The sequence below is a fragment of the Scomber scombrus genome, chromosome 23 (assembly GCF_963691925.1).
Source record: "Scomber scombrus chromosome 23, fScoSco1.1, whole genome shotgun sequence".
In the NCBI taxonomy this organism is placed as follows: Eukaryota; Metazoa; Chordata; class Actinopteri; order Scombriformes; family Scombridae; genus Scomber; species Scomber scombrus.
The window spans coordinates 18,610,209-18,631,475 of record NC_084992.1 but is presented as its reverse complement, the minus strand read 5'-3'; the positions used below and the strand labels follow the sequence as shown (position 1 = coordinate 18,631,475).

General features: G+C 39.6%; 3 protein-coding genes across 3 annotated transcripts; all 3 read right to left on the bottom strand.

Annotated features, from left to right (window-relative positions):
- Positions 1-4,426: 4,426 nt before the first annotated feature.
- Positions 4,427-5,959, bottom strand: LOC134006081 (uncharacterized). The gene is made up of 5 exons (XM_062445144.1): positions 5,905-5,959; positions 5,065-5,775; positions 4,817-4,936; positions 4,679-4,722; positions 4,427-4,543 (listed from the first exon to the last, which is right to left on the bottom strand). The coding sequence occupies exons 1-5, from the start codon at positions 5,957-5,959 to the stop codon at positions 4,427-4,429; spliced, it is 1,047 nt and encodes a 348-aa protein (XP_062301128.1).
- Positions 5,960-10,615: 4,656 nt separating this feature from the next.
- Positions 10,616-12,095, bottom strand: LOC134006080 (uncharacterized). The gene is made up of 5 exons (XM_062445143.1): positions 12,041-12,095; positions 11,201-11,911; positions 10,947-11,072; positions 10,826-10,866; positions 10,616-10,732 (listed from the first exon to the last, which is right to left on the bottom strand). The coding sequence occupies exons 1-5, from the start codon at positions 12,093-12,095 to the stop codon at positions 10,616-10,618; spliced, it is 1,050 nt and encodes a 349-aa protein (XP_062301127.1).
- A 3,443-nt stretch (positions 12,096-15,538) lies between these two features.
- LOC134005849 (uncharacterized) lies at positions 15,539-17,125 on the bottom strand. Its single transcript, XM_062444855.1, has 4 exons — positions 17,068-17,125; positions 16,204-16,914; positions 15,936-16,075; positions 15,539-15,696 (listed from the first exon to the last, which is right to left on the bottom strand). Exons 1-4 carry the CDS (start codon positions 17,123-17,125, stop codon positions 15,577-15,579), a joined length of 1,029 nt encoding a protein of 342 aa, XP_062300839.1. The 3' UTR covers positions 15,539-15,576.
- Positions 17,126-21,267: the final 4,142 nt, after the last annotated feature.

The following is a 21,267-nucleotide window of genomic DNA, read 5'->3' as shown; positions in this document are numbered from 1 at the left end:
GTACTAAGGAAACATGACCACATGTTAACTGCGATCTATAACTTCCCAGATAAGTTTGTTTATTGACTACATTCACATGATGACAGAACTGTTTTAAAAAAAACGTACCGCTCCCCATCTTGGCATTACATTTAAAATAACTAAAAATGACAGTACAGAACACAGTGGACAGGTCTGAATATGTCATAATCCTGTCGAAGTACCATAGAAACACAGAATGCTACAGATCCGTTGCTATATCTAGTTGTAACTCAATGAGGACAATAGCTATACACATTTATACTATAACTTTTGTAAAACCTACATACAAATAGATACATGTTTTGTTTTAAATGATCTAACTGTGGATTTTCCTGAGTAAGCAGAACACTGTTCATGAACAGAGATGTTTCTGTTTTTTTAAATGTGTGTGTTTGATGGTTTAAACATCATAATGAATTCCATTCACGTTCATTTTACTGGACTGCTAGTAGAAGTTGTTTGTTTTTCCTTTGGAACTGCAGACTTTTCATCTTTCAGAGTTGATATACTGTAATAAGTTTGGCTTGATAAGAACACCCTTATATCCTACTAAAAACACAAATTGTTTTTATTTGTCTTTCAACATACATCGATTATCCAAAACATAAAACCACTGACAAGTGAAGTGCATAACATTAATTATCTTGTTAAAGTGGCACCTAGCAAGGGTTGGGATAGGCAGTCAACAGTCAGTTCTTGAAGTGGATTTTTTGGAAGCAGGGTAAATGGGCACGTGTAAAGATCTGAGTGACTTTGACAAGGGCCAAATTATGATGGCTAGATAACTGTGTCAGAGCATCTCTCACAGCAGGTCATGTGGGGTCTTGTCAGTATGCTACGGTCAGTACCTACCAAAAGTGGTTCAAGGGAGGACAACTGGTGAACTAACAGGGTCATGGGCACCCATAATTTTGTTCTTGGTGCTGAACCTGCACTCTGCTACCACACTGGAGACTGGAATTACCAGAACCACTTCAGCCAGAGTTCTGAAGTTGGAGAACATTTTTCCCTGTGAAGTGATCAGAAGTCATCAAGACTCTCTAAACGTGGGATTTCCCGATCCTGCAAGCACTCACTTCACTGGGAGGTAAACCTGGAGCATGCACTCCTTCTGCACCAGTGGAGCAGCTGCATCCTTTGTGACCCATAGTGGTCACAGACGCACTGCAAAGCACCAAGCCCATACTCTTCAATGTGCTGTCAGCACCCAGGTAGCAAGATACATTGAATAACCTGTTGAGGTCAGCGATGAGGCCCATGTGCTCTGAAGGTAATATTTTTCTTATAGATTTGGTTACCTCCATGATGTCCTCTATGCACAAAACTTAAAAGCTCTGAGCATCTACCTGCATGAGTGTAATGCTACCTCAATTGCGGTCTTGTAAAACCTACGGTCAGTCTCTCACAACTTCCTCTTCCTCCAACTCCAATACCAGAGCAACCCAGTTGGCATTAGGGATGTCAGGATTAACGGGTTTTACGATTAACCGCAATTATAGATGACGTGGGAAGATAACCGCAAGAATTTCATAAATTACGGTATCTCGTGATGTTGGAGAAGCGGAAAATCTGTCGCGAGTTGCAACGCTAGTCACATCCTGTGTGTGTGTATGTGCGTGTGTGGCCTGTGGTCAAACTGTGTACTCAGCTTACCTGGAGTGTTACTCAATTATATCCACCAAACAAACGCACCAAGTCGGCAGTGCGGGACCATTACGGGTATTTAAAAAAACATCACCGGAAGGTTGTCGCTAAAGGCTCCAACGCGTCCAACATGTGTCAACATCTTCGGGATAATCATCCATCTTTGTGTCCCCAAATCAAGGTAAAAACTAAATTAGTGAAATTTACTAAACTGGCCCAAAACTGCGTAACTCCTCCAGAGCAATTAAAGTCACCTGAGTTCACAGAGAGTTCACAGAGACACACGGAGGATGTGGGGAGAGGAGGAGGAGGAGGGGCTCTCTCTCTCGGGTCCCCTCTCTCTACCTTTCCACTAAAAATGCTTTTTTGGCATGAACAATATTGCTAAAGCCAAATGCAATTGTATGAATAAATATTAATTTAACAGTTGAACATAGAGTACATCACCATCAGTGATAGGCTGTCCAGTTAGTTTTTAAACTGTAGGCCTAATGTTTGGCTACTTAAAAATAAGTTATAATGGTTTACATTTTAGTGTAATAGTTATTTAGCTATATTAAGATTAAGAAGGGTGGTTTTTCTAGGCTCAACAGTTTGTGTTCCTCCATTTTGTTTTGGAGTTCATTAAATAGGTGAGTTAGAATGGGGGAATTCGTGCTGTATGTGTGGATGTTATTAATACAGGTGACATATGCAGCCAGTGTCATTCTGTGCACACCACAGTGAATGTTTATGAAGTAGAGACAGTCATTCTGACGCAGCTGTTTTGCAACTCCGACCTTTTAACCCACCATCACACTCCATCACTTCCTAGCCCAACTACCAGAGCCACAGCTACAACACAGCCTGATAATACCTTTTATCTTTGCTTGATGCATTCTGCAGTGTCAGCTCCTCTCTCTGCTTAATTGTCAGGTATGTGAACAGCATTTTCTCAATTGTGATATTAGTAACTTCATCTACTATTACCCTGATGTATCTGCTGTTGGTGATGCTGTCACCCACATTGCTGGTTATGGTCATTACTATCGCCTCCTTCATCTGACTGACACTGTCGTGGTGGGTGTACTGTTAAGGTTTGGACACCCAGCAGACTGTAAGAGGTTTGTTAGATCAGGATATAGGTGACTGGGGTTTTTGTATTTGCCATATGCAACACAACCTTAAGCTGTGTTTGCCTCACTATAAGCAGAGTTTCTCCACATTCTTTACCATTGCCATGTTTTGTTTGCCCACCAGTGAAGCTGCAATGTGTCTATGGCTACTTTTATGACTATTCAGTGCTGATTTCTGCGTTGTCAGGCACCCTCAGACACATCTGTTACATTAACTGTCACAGAACTTTTGCCAACTTCCCTCCCGCTGAACCCAGAACTCCCTCCTGACTTCCTTGCTGCCACTTGCTTGCCCATAACATTAGCTGCAACTGGCTGATAAACAGCATTTGTTGTTTGTCCTTCATTTTCCACCTCATCAGTCCTTCTTTTTTCACCTCTTATATCAACGACATCACAACTATTTGGCCATTTGAAGAAACTTTTGACACTCAGCTTTCTTGACATTTTTGCATTGTATGAAGCAATGACTAAAGCCACCTAGACAAAGAAGTCATTCATTTGAAACCAAAGACGAGACAAAACTAGTTGACAACTAATTAATATGCCCACTCACCACCAACTGGACAGGGGTGTGAATCACTTAAAGCTGCAACAGGTCACCCTCAGTGTAAAGGCCTTTAGATTATTCCATCACTGCTAAATAAATTCAGTCAATGACGGAAATGTTTCGGTTAATGCAACCTCTGGTGGTAGGTGAAGACTAGCCCGTCTGGTCAGATCCCTCAGAAGAGCTACTGTTACACAATATGCTTAAAAAGTTAATGCGGACTATGACAGACAGGTTTCGGAACACACTGTGCATCACAGTTCGTTGCACATGGGGCTGCATAGCCACAGACCAGTCAGAACTGAACCATGGAGCAATGGAAGAAGGAGGCCTGGTCTGATGAATCACATTTTATTTTACATCATGTGGACAGTCATTTGTGATGCACTGAGCATGACATTCATGTGGATATTACTTTGACATGTACCTCATGCCTAAACATTATTGCAGGTCAAGTACACCCTGTCATGACAACAGTCACGATGCCCTGATGGCAGTACTGTCAATATTGCACCTGATTTGGTCACATGCGCTTTCTGATTAACATGATAACACCAGCAGAGCTCGTATGATGAAGCTGCAGTTAATGCTGCCAGCTACTGAACTCACACCCACACATATAATCACAAGGTCAAAGTGTTCCATAATAAACATATCTAATTTATTATTTGATCATTAATGATATAAAATGTATGTTAAAAAAGCCCACTTATATAGTTACAAAATATTACATGTAAAATAATCAAGTCCAAGACAAAGCCCATGAGTCACTTGTGTGCATCAATTCATTTGAGTCGATACAATACATGTACTGGTTCAAATTAAATGTATTCACATATATTAAAAATTGTTTCAGTATATTAAATACATTTTTTTTGCAATATAAGAAGAAATTCTACGATAAGAAACGACAAAGACAAAAGCAACACAGAGACATTTGCTAAATGTGCACATGAACTAACCTAATCTTTTGACTGCAGAACACAACATAGATATAAAAAGATGTTTATCTCAAGATCAACTTCTAAATATTAATTTTGTTTTGAAAATCAAAACAAATCTTTCTTAAAAACCAGAAATGCAACATTTCATTCTACTACTTTACACTGGAGTACACACATTCATCCTTGGAGTTGTTCTTCGCTCTTCTTGTTCTGTTGGGCAGCTTCACACTTAAAGCAGCATAATGCAGGTTGTCTGCATCTTGGTGACCCTGCTAACAACATATGTAAAAGTTGATAATAATATGGATCCTGACAAACATGAAACAATCAGTTGGGAAAGTCCTCAATAATACAGTCTTCAATATTTATTTTAATACTAATTCAACTATTAAAATCAGTTTTACCTCGCCATTTGTCACAGAGGGAGTTGAACATGTTGCTTGAGACTCTGGTTGTGAAAACAGAGAAAGTAATTTTATTCAAAATCCATATTCATTGAATGGAAACTTATATATAACAGGTGTAAAATATATAAATATTACCTTTAGTTTGGCCTTTTCTCTTCATCTTGTACATTGAGAAAGCCAGTAAAACACTGAGGATGGTGGTGAACGCCAAAGCTCCACTCAAGAAATACACCAAGACAAGAGAGTCTACCTCATCTGTAGAGAGTCATATTTAATGAGATATTACACAACTCTCAGATTTATCTATATTTGGATGTTAAATTCAATTAGACAGTAATCATGTCTTTATCAGATGAAACAATATCTGGTAGAAATTTACTTACCACCAACATCCAGCTTGGTCCCGTCTCCAAACCGTATGTGTCCACATGAGGCGACAGCACAGTAGTAGGTCCCAGCATGAGAAAGATTCAGACTCTTCATCGGCAACTTATAGACACAGGTGTGTGTTTGTGTGTTGGTGTTCCTCTTACACTGATCATTCCTGCCTCCATGTGTGTAAATGAGTCCTGGATGAGATTCTTCAGAGTATTTGAACCAGTAAACACTGTGTTCTCCATCATCACAGGTCCCAGTGTGTACTGTACAGTTCAGAGTCACAGAGCCTCCTGGCTGGATGCTCTCAGATACCGACTGATGCACCAAAGCTTGGATGTTTAAACCTGAAGTCTTTACATCAAGAGTAGTGACCTCCAGAAATGTTAAGGTGTTAAAATAACAACTAACACAGTAGTAAGTAGCTGAGTCGGAAATGTACACATTTTTAATTGTCAAGTGATTTTTACCATGTCCAGTGTCCAGTGTGAAGCGCAGATTGTTCTTGAATTCATTATAAAAAGTCTCATTTTTCCCAAACTCATAGAAAGTGGAGATGAGCATTGGTTTCTGTCCCAGAGTTTGCTTATACCAGTAAAGCTTCCCAGCATCATCACGTTTGTCAGAACATTGCAGAATTATGTTGTCACCAACATTAGCTGATATAAAACCACTGTCTTGATGAACAGATGAGGAGAATTTCAGATCAGTCACCTGAGCTGAAATTAAGTAAGAGACAAAGCAAATGTATAGTTAAATGAATGTGATAGAATTCAATGTTATCAGTAAATATTTGAAAAGCAACCACTCTCTCAGATAAAAGTTGGAATCACAAACATGCAACTCACCCATTTTCCCCAAGAACAGACATGTGAGATAGAGAACAAACACTGGAGATGTCATCGTGTTCAACTTGCTGTGTGAAATGAGAAGAGCACTGAAATTTTCTTCACTCTTCAGAGACAAGACTGCATTTGATTGGCCAGCCTGAAGTCATACTGCATGTTCAACTAAGGAAACATGACCACATGTTAACTGCGATCTATAACTTTCCATACTTGCATAGCACGTCTGTTTCTTGACTATATTCACATCTAAAATCTAACTGCTCCCCATCTTGGCATTACATTAAAGATCACAACAAATTCAATATCCGGTACAAACGTGGCAGAACACAGTGGGCAGGTTTGAATATGTTTTAAACACTTGTTGCAGTACACTAGAAACACAGCATGGTACAGATTAGTTGTTAGATGTAGTTCAAAATTCATGAGGACAACAGATACACATTTTACAGTATAACACTTTCAAAAACCCAAATACAAATAGCTACAAACTATATTTTAAATGATCTAACTATATTGTCCCATGTAAGCACTACTATTTAACAGATGTTTCTGTTTTTCTAATGTGTTTGTTTGATGCTTTGAGTGTCTCAGTGAATTCTATTCACCTCCATTTTACTGGACTGCTAAAAGAAGTTATTCTTTTCCTTTCAGAGTTGATATAATAAGTTTGGCATAATAAGGAAACCCTTATATCCTACTAAAAAACACAAGTTGTTTTTCTTTTTCTTTTGATGTTGATGTATTGGAAGCAAGAAAAATGGGCCAGTGTAAGGATCTGAGTATCTTTGATAAGGGCCAAATTATGATGGCTAGATGACTGGGCAGTGGAGGCCACTAAAACTCCATTGTGCCTGAACAGGGAAATATGAACAATGTAATATCACAAAATTATACAATTATGATAAAAAAAATTATCTGAAATTATCCTGACTTTCTGTAGCATAGCATGAACTCAAACCTTCCTTCTGTTCTGCATGGATGTAAACTGGGTGCTCACTTGTGCGTCATCAAACTAATTAAGGCAGACTGCAGAGGCAATTTTCACCAGTCTTTGCTTCGGACAGAGGACTTCTCATGACCGTTTTAATTTTGTTCTGAAGGCTGAACCTGCACTCTGCTGCCAAACTGGGGACTGGAATTAGCAGTGGTACAGCTGCACCCTCTGTGACCACTGCAAAGCATCCAGCTCATCGTTCCTCAATGCGCTATCAGCACCCGGATAATGAGATGCATTGAGAATGCTGTTGAGGTCAGCGATGAGGCCCACATGCTCAGAAGAGAATCTTTTTCTGATAGATTTGGTTAGCTCTTCTGTGATGTACTCTATGCACAACTGAAAAGGTCTTCATGCTTGCGTGCATGAGCGTAATGCCACAGTAGTTGCTGTATTGTAAAACCTCAACCTGGCCCTTTCATCATGTACTCAAGACTAGCAAGATTCATGTTAATGGCAAGTTGGATTGAACATGAGGTTCATGTGGTTCACCACCACCATGACATCAGTCAGCAGGTGAGTTAAGGCAGGGAATGAGTATGTTTGGAGGTGCTTTCTAGTACTCTTAGCTACCAGGCAGTGTCTGGCAGCTTCCTCTTCCTCCAACACCAACACCAGAGCAACCCCGTTGGCATATATGCCTTTAACTTCTGGCTTCAGTGACAGCCAGCATGTAGCCAGTGGTTGTTTTAGGGTCAACAGGTAATGTTCCTCCATTTCACTTTGGAGTTCTTTTATTTGGTGTGTTAAGTCTTTCAAAATAAAACAACCCGTGCAGCCTCCTGATCGTATTTCAGCAACAAACACGATTAAAACAGACAGATAAAGACACTATTTATCTACGTAGCCTACTGGCACATGGTATAAACACAAAAATCAAAGAAAATTACCAAATCAACTAAATTTTAGCAAGTTGACAAAATCAGGCCGTTTAGTTGTGCTGCTACTACAGTAATTACGGTAGCCTAAAGGCACTCATTCAGATTTGATTGGGCTGCCGCAATTACTGTATTAACAGTGCAACTTCATTTTAAAAGCCAGATATCTCTCCCAGAGCATGCTCCACTCTGCTGCGGTGACGCGCCTGGTGTGAGTTGACACAGGGCAGAGGACGGAGCAAAACCGTGGCGCAGCCGTTTTCGCGCCACTAATGGACCCGGTCGAAATCTCAGGTTAGACTGGGGGAATTCTTGGTGTATGTGTGTATGTTATTAATAGTGGTGACATATGCACTTATTTCACACACAGCCTTGGAGGCATCACAGGCAGCCAGTGTTGTTCTGTCCACAGTCATTCTAATGCGGCTGTTGTGCTGGCCTTTTAAGCCACCATCACATTCTCTTCATCACTTCCCAGCGCAACTGCCAGAGCCGTAGCTACACCACGACCTGATAACACATCTATTATTTTTACTGAGATGCTTTCTGCAGTGTCAGAGGGTATTACATGATTTCCAATGAACACAGTCTCAAGCTCCCCTCTCTGCTCATGTGTCAGGTATGTGATCAGCATTTCCTCAACTGTGATATTAGAAGTTTCATCTACTATTACCCCGATGTATCTGCTGTCGGTGATGAAGTCATTCATAGTGCTGGTTATGGTCATTGCTATCCCCTCCTTCATCTGACTGAAAGTGTTGTGATGGGTGGCAGTTGGGCTCTAACTTGGGATCATATGAAGTCAGTGCAGAGGTCTCACTCCCCACGTACTTCTGTGTGGTGCATTTCAGCGTGAGAAATGCCATGTGTGGCGTGAGACCGTGAGAACTGGCCTAAATGCGTGAGTCCCATGGCCATTGCGTGAGACTTGATATACCCCTGATATATATATATATATATATATATATATATATATATATATATATATGTAATGTATTAATGCTTTGGTTGACTATCATGAAGCTTCTATGCATCTATGGCTACTTTTGTGATCATTCACTTCTCATTTCTGCATCGACATGCGCTCTCTGTTACTCATGTTAGCTTTACTGCAGATGTCGCAAAACATTTTGCCACCTTCCCTCCCACTGAACTCAGGACTCCCTCCTGACTTCCTTGCTGCCACTTGCTTGCCTGTAACATTGTTTTGTCTGTTGTTTGTCCTTCATCCTCCACCACATGGCTTCCCTTTTTTTCAACATGATGACAACTATTTGGTCATTTGAAGAAACTTTAAACACTCAGCTTTCGTGACATTTTTGCAATGGTACGTAGCAATGACTAAAGCCACATAGACAAAGAGATCATGCAAGTGAGACAAAAGATGAGACAATAGTAGATAATAGAATAGAATACAATAGAAATACTGTCATGTCCTGCATGAAAATTGTCTTTGGTCTCACTGGTAAGAATAGTATATAAAACACATAGAGTACATAAATTAAACACATTCATTCCATTACACATAGACATATGTCCGCAAGATGGACACAGCACATCTCATGTACCCCCTCCTTCCTAGCCCCCACACATATCAGGTATAAAGCAGAAAGCACCAATTCCTGCCCATTTTTAGTCCTCTTGGCTACACCTCCCTTTAATAGCTAATGAATATGCCCACATGCCCCCAACCAGACAGGTGGTGTGAATTACTTAAAGTTACAATAGATTACCCTCACTTTAGTCTGTCAAAATCACAGATGGCTTTTAGACCTTTCCTTCACTGCTAAAAAAATTCAGTCAATGATCTACTGGAAGGCAGGTATTCACACACACACTCTTGCCAATATTAGTTTAACCCAAAAACTTAAAAGAGCTTCAGATCATTGGAAGAAACCTTCTTGTGACACTTTACTTTGTAGTCCCAGAACAAATGACTATATCTGGTCATGAGCTTTGGGTAGTGACCGAAAGAACGAGATCGCGGGTACAAGCGGCCAAAATGAGCTTCCTCCGTAGGGTGGCTGGGCTCTCCCTTAGAGATAGGGTGAGAAGCTCGGTCATCCGGGAGGAGCTCGGAGTAGACCCGCTGCTCCTCCGCGTTGAGAAGAGCCAGTTGAGGTGGCTCGGGCATCTAGTTAGGATGGGCACATCCCACCGGTAGGAGACCCCGGGGAAGACCCAGGACACGCTGGAGAGACTATGTCTCTCGGCTGGCCTGGGAACGCCTCGGGATCCCCCGGGAAGAGCTGGACGAAGTGGCTGGGGAGAGGGAAGTCTGGGTTTCCCTGCTAAGGCTGCTGCCCCCGCGACCCAACCCCGGATAAGCGGAAGAAGATGGATGGATGGATGGATGGATTGAACACACACCCACACTCACATATTGTCTCATGGTTAAAGTTTTCCAAATTTAAATGTGTATTTGATCATTAACACAAAATGTACACATAATACAAAAACAGATACATGCCAAATTAATAAATCAAATGCAGATTAAACAAAAAAGTCCAATACAATCTTGATCCTGAAAACCCACAAATACATTTTACAGTATAGATTAAACCATTTACTGGCTAAAACACAACAATCATTATATTCAGAGATTATGTAAAGAAGTAACACACTGTTTATCTGCAAGAAAAAAGTTGTACAGATATTCTGCTTCAGTTCACAGGGAGAAAAACAAAAAAAAAGCAATACTCAAAAAATACTAAAATTACCAAAGCGTTGCAAGACATTTAAGTAGCTATTAAAAAAAACATATTTCTTTCAAATTCCTCCAAAGCGAGACTACAATATAATGTCTTCTGCACACATTTCAAATGAAACATGTCCAGTTCTACTGCTTTACACTGTAGTACACACATTCACTCCAGATTTGGTCCTTCTGTCTTCGTCTGTTGGTCAGGTTCTCACTTGAAGCGCAATGATACAGGTTGTCTGTGTCGTTGTAACCCTGGTAACAACATACATATCAGTACATTACGATATTATTCTAAAACAATGTCAATTGTCAAATGTCAATATCAATATATTAAAAAGGATTCACCTTTGCACCTGTAGAGGGAGTGGAATTTCTCGCTTGAGACTCTGATTGTGAAACACAAAATTTTTTATTACACTCAAAAGCCATGTTCGGTGAATACATGATGTCAGATATACACAGTTACCTGTAAATCGGCCACTGTTGCTCTTGTTCATCTTGTACATTGAGAAAGCCAGTAAAACACTGAGGATGGTGGTGAACACCAAAGCTCCACTCAAGAAATACACCAAGACAAGAGAGTCTACCTCATCTACAGAGAGTCACATATAATGAGATATTATACAACTGTCAGATTTATCTCTATTTTGAAGTTGAGTTAAATTAGAGAGTAATCATGTCTTTATCGGATGAAACAATATCTGGTAGAAAGTTACTTACCACCAACATCCAGCTTGGTCCCGTCTCCAAACCGTATGTGTCCACATGAGGCGACAGCACAGTAGTAGGTCCCAGCATGAGAAAGATTCAGACTCTTCATCGGCAACTTATAGACACAGGTTTGTGTTTGTGTGTTGGTGTTCCTCTTACACTGATCATTCCTGCCTCCATGTGTGTAAATGAGTCCTGGATGAGATTCTTCAGAGTTTTTGAACCAGTAAACACTGTGTTCTCCATCATCACAGGTCCCAGTGTGTACTGTACAGTTCAGAGTCACAGAACCTCCTGGCTGGATGCTCTCAGATACCGACTGATGCACCAAAGCTTGGATGTTTAAACCTGAAGTCTTTACATCAAGAGTAGTGACCTCCAAATATTTTAAGGTGTTAAAATAACAACTAACACAGTAGTAAGTAGCTGAGTCTGAAATGTTCACATTTTTAATCGTCAAGTGATTTTTACCATGTCCAGTGTCCAGTGTGAAGCGCAGATTGTTCTTGAATTCTTTATAAAAAGTGTCATTTTTCTCAAACTGATAGAAAGTGGAGATGAGCCTCGGTTTCTGTCCCAGACTTTGCTTATACCAGTAAAGCTTCCCAGCATCATCACGTTTGTCAGAACATTGCAGAATTATGTTGTCACCAACATTAGCTGATATAAAACCACTGTCTTGATGAACAGATGAGGATAATTTCAGATCAGTCACCTGAGCTGAAATGAAATAAGAGACAAAGCAAATGTGTAGTTAAATGAATGTGATAGAATTCAATGTTATTAGTAAATATTTGAAAAGCAACTACTCTAACAGATAAAAGTTGGAATCACAAATATGCAACTCACCCATTTTCCCCACAAACAGACATGTGAGATAGAGAACAAACACTGGAGATGTCATCGTGTTCAACTTGCTGTGTCAAATGAGAACAGTACTGATATTTTCTTCACACTTCAGAGACAAGACTGCATTTGATTGGCCAGCCTGAAGTCATACTACATGTTCAACTAAGGAAACATGACCACATGTTAACTGCGATCTATAACTTTCCATACTTGCATAGCAAGTTTGTTTCTTGACTTTATTCACATGACGACATAAATATTAAAAATCTAACTGCTCCCCATCTTGGCATTACATTAAAAATAACAAAAAATTAAATATCCAGTACAAACGTGGCAGAACACAGTTTACAGGTTTGAATATGTTTGTTGCAGAAACACAGCATAGTACAGATTAGTTGCTAGATGTAGTTCAAAATTCATACAGATACACCTTTTACTGTATATAACTTTCAAAAATCCACATACAAATAGCTACAAGCTGTATTTTAAATGATATAACTAGATTGTCCCATGTACGCACTGTTATTTAACAGATGTTTCTGTTTTTCTAATGTGTGTGTTTGATGCTTTGAGTGTTACAGTGAATTCTATTCACCTCCATTTTACTGGACTGGTAAAATAAGTTATTCTTTTCTTCTTTTTGACCTGCAGGCTTTTTATCTTTCAGAGTTGATATAATAAGTTTGACTTGATAAGGAAACCCTTATATCCTACAAAAAAATACAACTTCTTTATCTTTTTCTCTTGACATACATTGATTAGCCAGAACATAAAATCACTGACAAGTGAAGTGAGTAACATTCATTATCTCATTAAAATGGCACCTATCAAGGGTTGGGATATATTAGGCAGTGAACAGTCAGTTCTTGAAGTTGATGTATTGGAAGCAGGAAAAATGGGCCAGTGTAAGGATCTGAGTGACTTTGATAAGGGCCAGTGGCTAGATAACTGGGCAGTGGAGGCCAATAAAACTCTGCGGCCATTGTGCCTGAACAGGAAAATATGAACAGCGTAATATTAGATAATTATACAATCATGATTAAAATATGAACAAACCACTTTAAAAAATAACTGAATTAAACTATACTGACTTTCTGTAGCCTTGCCTGAGCTCAAACTTTCCTCCTGGTCTGCATGGATGTAAACTGGGTGCTCACTTGTGCATCATCAAACTAATTTGAGAGAGACTGGAAAAGGCAGACTGCTGCAGAGACAATTTTCTCCAGTCTTTGCTTCGGACAAGGGAGACAAGGGTGAACCTGCACTCTGCTGCCACACTGGAGACTGGAATTACCAGCACCACTTCCGCCAAAGTTTTGATGTCAGAAAACATTTCTCCCGGTGTAGTGACCAGACTTTTGCAAGACTGTTTGAATGTGGGATTTCCTGATCCTGCAACCACTCACTTCACTGGGAGGTAATCCTGTAGCATGCGCTTTTTCTGCACCAGTGGTACAGCTGCACCCTCTGTGACCTGTAGTGGTCACAGACACACTGGAAAAACATCCAGCTCATAGCTCTTCAATCAGCACCCGGATAGTAAGATGCATTGAGAATGCTGTCGAGGTCAGCGATGAGGCCCACATGCTCAGAAGGAAATCTTTTTCTGATAGATTTGGTTAGCTCTGTGATGTACTCTGTGCACAAAACTGAAAAGCTCTGTGCATCTGACTGCATTAGTGTCATGCCACAGTACTTGATGTCTTGTAAAACTTAATTGAATTTTGTCTCTACCTCACCTAGCCCATTCATCAAGTCTTCTAGGCTAGCAAGGGGTCATGTTCTCAACAGATTGGATGGTGGAAAGGTTATCATCTTATTTTGGAACATGAGGTTCACGTGGTTACCATGGCCAAGACATCAGTCAGCAGGTGAGTTAATGCAGTGAATGTGTATGTTTGGAGGTACTTTCTAATACCGCCAGCTAACAGGCAGCGTCTTGCAGTTTCCTCTTCCTCCAACGCCAACACCAGAGCAACCAAGTTGCCCAACCAAGTTATCACTTCCTCCATCTGACTGACAGTGTTGTGGTGGGTGTACATGTATGCAGTGTTCAGGTTTTGACACCTGGCAGACTGTAAGAGGTTTCTTAGGTTAGGATATTGGTGTTTGCGTTTGCCATATGTAACACAACCTCAAGATGTGTTTTTTAAACCTCATCATAGGCAGCCTTGCGATTTCTCCACATGCTTTACCATCGCTATGCTTTGGTTGAACACCTGTGAAGGTTTAATGTGCCTATGGCTACTTTTGTGATGATTCAGTGCTGATTTCTGCATCGTCGTGCACCCTCGGACAAGATGCTGCAGAACATTTTGCCACCTTCCCTCCCACTGAACCCAGGACTATGTCCTGACTTCCTTACTGCCACTTGCTTGCTTGTAACATTAGCTTCCGCTGGCTGATAAACTTTATCAGTTGTTTGTCCTTCATCCTCCACCACAGTCCCTCTTTTTTCACCTGTTTTATCAACATCACAACTATTTGGTCATTTGAAGGAATGAAACTCACCACTAACTGGACAGGGTTGTGAATTACTTAAAGTTACAATAGTGTAACTTAGTGTAACAGCTTTTGAATTTTTTCGTCACTGCTGAAAAAATTCAGTCAGTGATGGAAAAATATACCTCTGGTGGGAAGGGAAGACTAGCCCATCTGGTCCAATCCCTCAGAGAAGCTACTGTCACACAAATTGCTCAGGTTCATGTCGGCTATGATAGACAGATGTCAGAACACACAGTGAATAACAGCTTGCGGCATATGGGGCTGCATAGCCACAGACTAGTCAAGATGGCACTTACTGACCTGTCCACTGCTGAAAGCACCTACAATGGGCATGTGAGCATCAGAACTGAACCATGGAGCAATGGAAGAAGGACGCCTGGTCTGATTAATAAGTTTTATTTTACAGCATGTGGACAGCCAGGTGTGTGTGTGCATTGTTTTTGATGCACCTAGCATGGCAGTCATGTGGATGCTACTTTAACATGTACCACATGCCTAAACATTATTGCAGACCAAGTACATCCTGTCATGACAACAGTATTTCCTGATGGCAGTACTGTGAATATTGTACCTGACTTGGTCACATGCTTTGTTCTGATTAACACGATAACACCAGCAGAGATCATATGATGAAGTTAATGCTGCCAGGTACTGAACTCACACCCACACATAATATCTCAAGATCAAAGTTTTCCTTAATAAACATATATTATTTATAATTTGATCATTAATGATATAAAATGTATGTATAAAAACACTTATGTAGTTACAAAATATTACATGTAAAATAATCAAGTCCAAGACAAAACCCACCATTTGTGTGCATCAATTCATTTGAGGTGATACAATATATGTACTAGTTAAAATTAAATGTATTCACATATATTAGAAATTATATTAAAAGTGCACATGAACTAACCTCACGTAAAGAGATCATATATTTTTACTTCAGAACACAACGAAAAGAAATAAAGATTTTTATCTCAAGATCAACTTTTACTTAAAAAGCAGAAATGTAACATGTAATTCTACTACTTTACACTGGAGTACACACATTCATTGTTGGAGTTGTTCTTCACTCTTCTTGATCTGTTGGGCAGCTTCACACTTAAAGCAGCATAATGCAGGTTGTCTGCATCTTGGTGACCCTGCTAACAAAATATGTAAAAGTTGATAATAATATGGATTCTGACAAACATCAAAACAATGTCCAAAAACTCCTAAATAATAGATGGTTGTGTAAAAGATTTATTTAAATACTAATTCAACCATTAAAATTAAGTTTTACCTCGCCATTTATCTCCAAGGGAGCTGAACATGTTGCTTGAGACCCTGGTTGTGAAACAGAAAAATGAATTATTTTCAAAATCCATGTCCAGTGAATACAAGCTGTCAGATATAAACTGTTACCTGTGGATTGGCCATTTCTCTTTGTCTTGTACATTGAGAAAGCCAGTAAAACACTGAGGATGGTGGTGAACGCCAAAGCTCCACTCAAGAAATACACCAAGACAAGAGAGTCTACCTCATCTGCAGAGAGTCACATATAATGAGATATTACAATGCTTTCACATTTATCTTTATCTTGAGGTTAAGTTCAATCAGCGAGTAATCATGTATTTATCAGATGAAACAACGTCTGTTAGAAAGTTACTTACTGCAAACGTCCAGCTTGGTCCCGTCTCCAAACCGTATGTGCCCACATGAGGCGACAGCACAGTAGTAGGTCCCAGCATGAGAAAGATTCAGACTCTTCATCGGCAAGTTGTAGACACAGGTGTGTGTTTGTGTGTTGATGTTCCTCTTACACTGATCATTCCTGCCTCCATGTGTGTAAATGAGTCCTAGATGAGATTCTTCAGAGTTTTTGAACCAGTAAACACTGTGTTCTCCATCATCACAGGTCCCAGTGTGTACTGTACAGTTCAGAGTCACAGAGCCTCCTGGCTGGATGCTCTCAGATGCCGACTGATGGACCAAAGCTTGGATGTTCAAACCTGAACCCTTTACATTGACAATAATGTTCTCTGAAAATATTAACTTGTATAAATAGTATCTAACACAGTAGTAAGTAGCTGAGTCTGAAATCTGCAAAACAGAGATTGTCAAGTGATTATTTCCATTTTCAGTCTCCAGTGTGAAGCGTCGATTGTTCTTGAATTCATCATAAAATGTGCTATTTGTGTCAAAAGTATTCAAAGTGGAGATGAGCCTTGGTTTCTGTGCCAGCGTTTGCTTATACCAGTAAACCCTTGTTGCAGCATAATCTTCACGGGAACATAGTAAAGTTACACTATCGCCAACATTAGCTGATATAAAACCACTGTCTTCACCAGCAGATGAGGTGAATTTCAAAGCAGTTGTCTGAGCTGAAATGAAATGAGACATTAAGCATTTTTTTGTGAACTTACTTTGGTAGAAGTCAGTGTAATCAGTAAATTCAAGATATTACAATAATTTGTACGAGAAGTAATAATTACATTATTAAATATGAAAGTTGGAGGCATAATAACAAAACTCACCCATTTCGTCCAAAAAAAGACATGTGAGATAGAGAGCAAACACTAGAGATGTCATCATGTTCAACTTGCTGTGTGAAATGAAAACAGGACTGATCTTTTCTTCACTCTTCAGAAACAAGACTGCATTTGATTGGCCAGCCTGGAGTCATACTGTACTGCGTGTCCTACTAAGGAAACATGACCACATGTTAAGTGCGAACTATAATGTGAAGTTTGTTACTTGACTGTATTCACATGATGATATAAACATGTAAAATCCTCCCCATCATGGCATTTAATTTAAAATGACTAGAAATTAAATATTCAGCACAAACATGTGACAGAACACAATGTACAGGCTTGAATCTTTGTTAAATAAGTGTTAAGTAGTACTGTTTTTCCCATTAATGTGTCTTGGCTCTGCTGATCCTCTTACATCATTCCAAATTAACATGATTTTTTGTATGAATTACTTAAAATATTTGAGTATGACCAAAAGTAAACACAGACACTAGCTAGCTGTTGCAGCATTATGGTAAACTGCATAGGGAAGTACTTCTGCAGGAGCTTGCTGGCTAACTGAAACACCCTACATATTCATCCAAACACGTCAGTTTGTGTACATGTATGAAGCTGACTTTCACCGCGGTTAGACTGTAAAAAAAATGTGGAAAAACTAAATCCAAGGACATTTGCATGAACTATTATGGGGACAGTTATGAGTCGTTTCACTTTCATTGGCCAACTGTAGCCAGCGCTTTCCTAGTCTGCAACCACTCAAAGAACTCTACAAAACATGCCAACCTGGCCCAGAGAGGACATAAAACAGGAAAAACAAAGAATATAAGCAGAAAGGCACTAGGGTCATCAAGAAAGTGAAGAAGAATGTACAAGAATGTACATGAAATTCGATAAAAAACCATTTAGTTCATTTTTGCATATCAGTGTCCACGCTTATCAAATAATTTGTAAAATACTAAACATATAGTATGTTATCAATCCTATATCGCTATAATTAAAATTTTGTAGAATGTCTGACACACAGTGGTTAGTGGTTAGTGAGCAGTTTCTCTCATGGCTCCCCAGGTCTTGGGGCTTGTTTTTGGCACCAACTCTCAAGCTCTCTGTATGCTATGCCTACTTTCTGATGGTAGCTGCAGCCTCACTGTCACTCCCTCTCTCTCTCTCTCTCTCTCTCTCTCTCTCTCTCTCTCTCTCTCTCTCTCTCTCTCTCTCTCTCTCTCTCTCTCTCTCTCTCTCTCTCTCTCTCTCTCTCTCTCTCTCTCTCTCTCTCTCTCTCTCTCCCTCCCTCTCCCTCTCTCTCTCTCTTGACTGCACACTCACTATGCTTTGAGCATTAAAGGTGCTACGCTACCAAGAGTTTCACAGGCTGATGCACATTTTGGAACAACGTTGCAGAGTCTCCCAAAAGCTTCCAAATGAATGAATATTTGGTGATACTTTTGGTGTAAAACAATATATATATGTAGATTCGACCTTGCAGGGGTTCTCATTGTCCTGGTAGCCTGCCAGGCCCGTACAATTATAAGGGAGACACTGCAGTGTGTTTTTTATTTTGTTTTGTTTTTTTGCAACTTGGAAACTTGCAAGCATGAACCATTTTATTTCATCTACTATGTCACTATCTCTCCAGCATGAACAGACACTGAGCCATCCATAGCCATAGATGTAAACAAACCAGTGTGCAAGTGGTCCTGGATGTCGCTCCCTATTACTATTGGTGCGTTTGAGTGTTTTAGTACATTCAAGTATGGACTTCTAAATGTATTGAGTATTTTGAGTTTTCTGGTACCAGGTGTACCAGTGGTATAGTGATTTCTCAGGCCAGTATAATGCAGGTCACTCTAACCAGTGTGTGTGTGTGTCAAATGGCAGTAAATACATTTGTTTCATTATCCTCCGAAAAATATTATGTATGCTAAATACAGCTGGTACTTTATTACATCAGTGATAATTGTGTTGATGTTACATGTGTGTGATTTTCACAGTTAATAAAGGAAATACAGACTCAAATTAACAAATTAAGGAGAGACCTGGAGAAAATACAGTCCTTGACTCTAGTATATGAACAGGCAGCCAGTCTGTACAGTGTCAGTGGCATCAGTATAGTTGAGTCTATTATACTTGTTGGGTTTTTTTGTAACCTGGGAGGAAAATGTGTCACTGGTTACCTTCACTACTATACTCTATACTCACGTGAGTATGTATGCAGTGAGTGCTGCTGTGCACTCAGATGAAGCAGAATATACAGTCGTAGTAGCATGGTGCGTGTTGCATCAGTGTTACTCACACAAAGCACCAATACAGTATATACCCTGATATATGTTGTTTTGCGTGAGGCCTTGTGTCCCTGAATCCCTATGATGACGCTGGTGAGTGCAAAGTTAGTATGTCTCATTGAGTCACAATGACAATGACATTTATGGGAAATACACTCAAACACAAACACTTCTCTGGATTTTCAATAGTAACTAATCAAACAGTGGCTACATGCTAGATGAACAGTAGGACATAGTACACAGTGGGAAACGACAACACAATGATAATCTGGTTGTTTAATAGCAACTGACTTAGTAACAAATCTACTAGATCTGGATTTCAAATGAAGTCACTGAGTGAAACAGGGGTCATTACATTTCCATTCTTCATATATTACACCTGACTTGGACATTTGTAAATTCGAGTATTGAAGATTAGTATAAAAATCGTCCTGTGACAATGTAAGTGATGGGGTCCAAAATCCAGAGTCTTCCTTCTGAACACAAATGTAGTTAAAAGTTTATCTGAAGCGAATATGAAGCTTCAGCCGTCCAAATTAGTCACATCAAGTGGATATCTTACAATAAACTTTTAAATGCATTTTTGCACAAAATGACTGTCTGGACACACTGTGGATTTTGGCTCCCATCACTTAAATTGAAAGTGCATTAGAAGGGGATCTTCTGTAGCCACGATGAACAGGAAGAGTGATTACAGTGAGGAAAAGTATCTTTCACTGTTCATATGGGCACCGGACTGTTGTTTTAGTACAGACTTGAGAAAGTATGAACCTTTCCTTTAAACTACAGCGGGAGATTCAGATTAGACAATACATCCTTGGCCTTATTATTTTCTGTGGTCTCTTGTGTTAATGCTGAGACCTTTCGTACTATAGACACACAGTACATCATGCACTAAAACTACTACTGTTCTTACTACTGGACCTAATGGTGTGCACCTTTGTGACTATTCATGTAGTTCATGTATGTAGGTCAGCAAAGGAGAGAGCAAATTATGCACACACAAAAAAAGACTACTTCTATTTTATTTTAAATGCCTTTTCTGGCATAGAAGACTAGAGGATTACAGGAGAGAGAGAGGGGGGGGTGTGACATGCAGAAAGGTCCGCCGGCTGGGACTCGAATCGGGGTCCGCTGCGTATATGGCATGCGCTCTTAACCACTCGACTACCTGCGCGCTTAGACTACTTCTATTGGACATGGACATGACTGATATAATATTTCAGCAACAGATTATCTTCCTCAGATAAAAATTAAGAATTGAACAAACCTTTATTTGATATACGATTATGAAACTTCATGCAATTATCTGCCAACCGGATAAATGAGCCATCTATGAGTAGACATTTTCACCAAGATTAGAGAGATTTGGCCACTATTATAACCGTCTTCATTTGATTGATTACACCTGGATGTGGTGAGCGAACACCATGTAAAATAGAGGAAGTGAGAAAAAAAAGTGTTTCTGTATTTTTTTTCTTTTTTCCTTTACTTACTTTCTTACCCTCGCTACTCAAGTAATTTATTTAGTAGAAATGTCATAAGATTAGCACTCTATCTTGTCTCCATCTGTGATCAAATGCAATTTATTTATTCATCTTTTAATTACGGCCATATCCCCCATTTCTAGCTGAAGTGGCCAGATCGCTCGTACTGTGCTGAGGTCAGGCTTTCTGTGATACAACTGGGGACAGCAGCCATTCATGCATAATGAAGCCAGAGGTATTGAATACTCACACACACCTATACTGTCTTACTGTCAAAGTAAGGTTTATTTTCTGCATTGATTACACCAAACTCACAAACATTATTTGGCTAAAAACTGACCAAAAAAAAGACAAAGACAAAAATATATATTTCCATTGTGATCCTCCAACAAGACATAACCAATAAAAAGAGTAGAGGGTCTGTGGCTGCATTA

What these genes read in the sequence shown, in the direction of transcription:
- LOC134005849 (XM_062444855.1), bottom strand. Translation starts at nt 17,125, where the DNA reads ATGATGACATCTCTAGTGTTTGCTCTCTATCTCACATGTCTTTTTTTG. An exon ending in TCTTTTTTTGGACGAAATGG is followed by an intron (nt 16,915 to 17,067) that starts GTGAGTTTTGTT and finishes ATTTCATTTCAG; the next exon opens with CTCAGACAACTGCTTTGAAA. An exon ending in GTAACAGTTTATATCTGACA is followed by an intron (nt 15,697 to 15,935) that starts GCTTGTATTCAC and finishes ATATTTTGTTAG; the next exon opens with CAGGGTCACCAAGATGCAGA.
- LOC134006080 (XM_062445143.1), bottom strand. Translation starts at nt 12,095, where the DNA reads ATGACATCTCCAGTGTTTGTTCTCTATCTCACATGTCTGTTTGTGGGG. An exon ending in CAACAGTGGCCGATTTACAG is followed by an intron (nt 10,867 to 10,946) that starts GTAACTGTGTAT and finishes TTTCACAATCAG; the next exon opens with AGTCTCAAGCGAGAAATTCC. An exon ending in CTCCCTCTACAGGTGCAAAG is followed by an intron (nt 10,733 to 10,825) that starts GTGAATCCTTTT and finishes TGTTGTTACCAG; the next exon opens with GGTTACAACGACACAGACAA.
- LOC134006081 (XM_062445144.1), bottom strand. Translation starts at nt 5,959, where the DNA reads ATGACATCTCCAGTGTTTGTTCTCTATCTCACATGTCTGTTCTTGGGG. An exon ending in TCTGTTCTTGGGGAAAATGG is followed by an intron (nt 5,776 to 5,904) that starts GTGAGTTGCATG and finishes ACTTAATTTCAG; the next exon opens with CTCAGGTGACTGATCTGAAA. An exon ending in GAGAAAAGGCCAAACTAAAG is followed by an intron (nt 4,723 to 4,816) that starts GTAATATTTATA and finishes TTTCACAACCAG; the next exon opens with AGTCTCAAGCAACATGTTCA.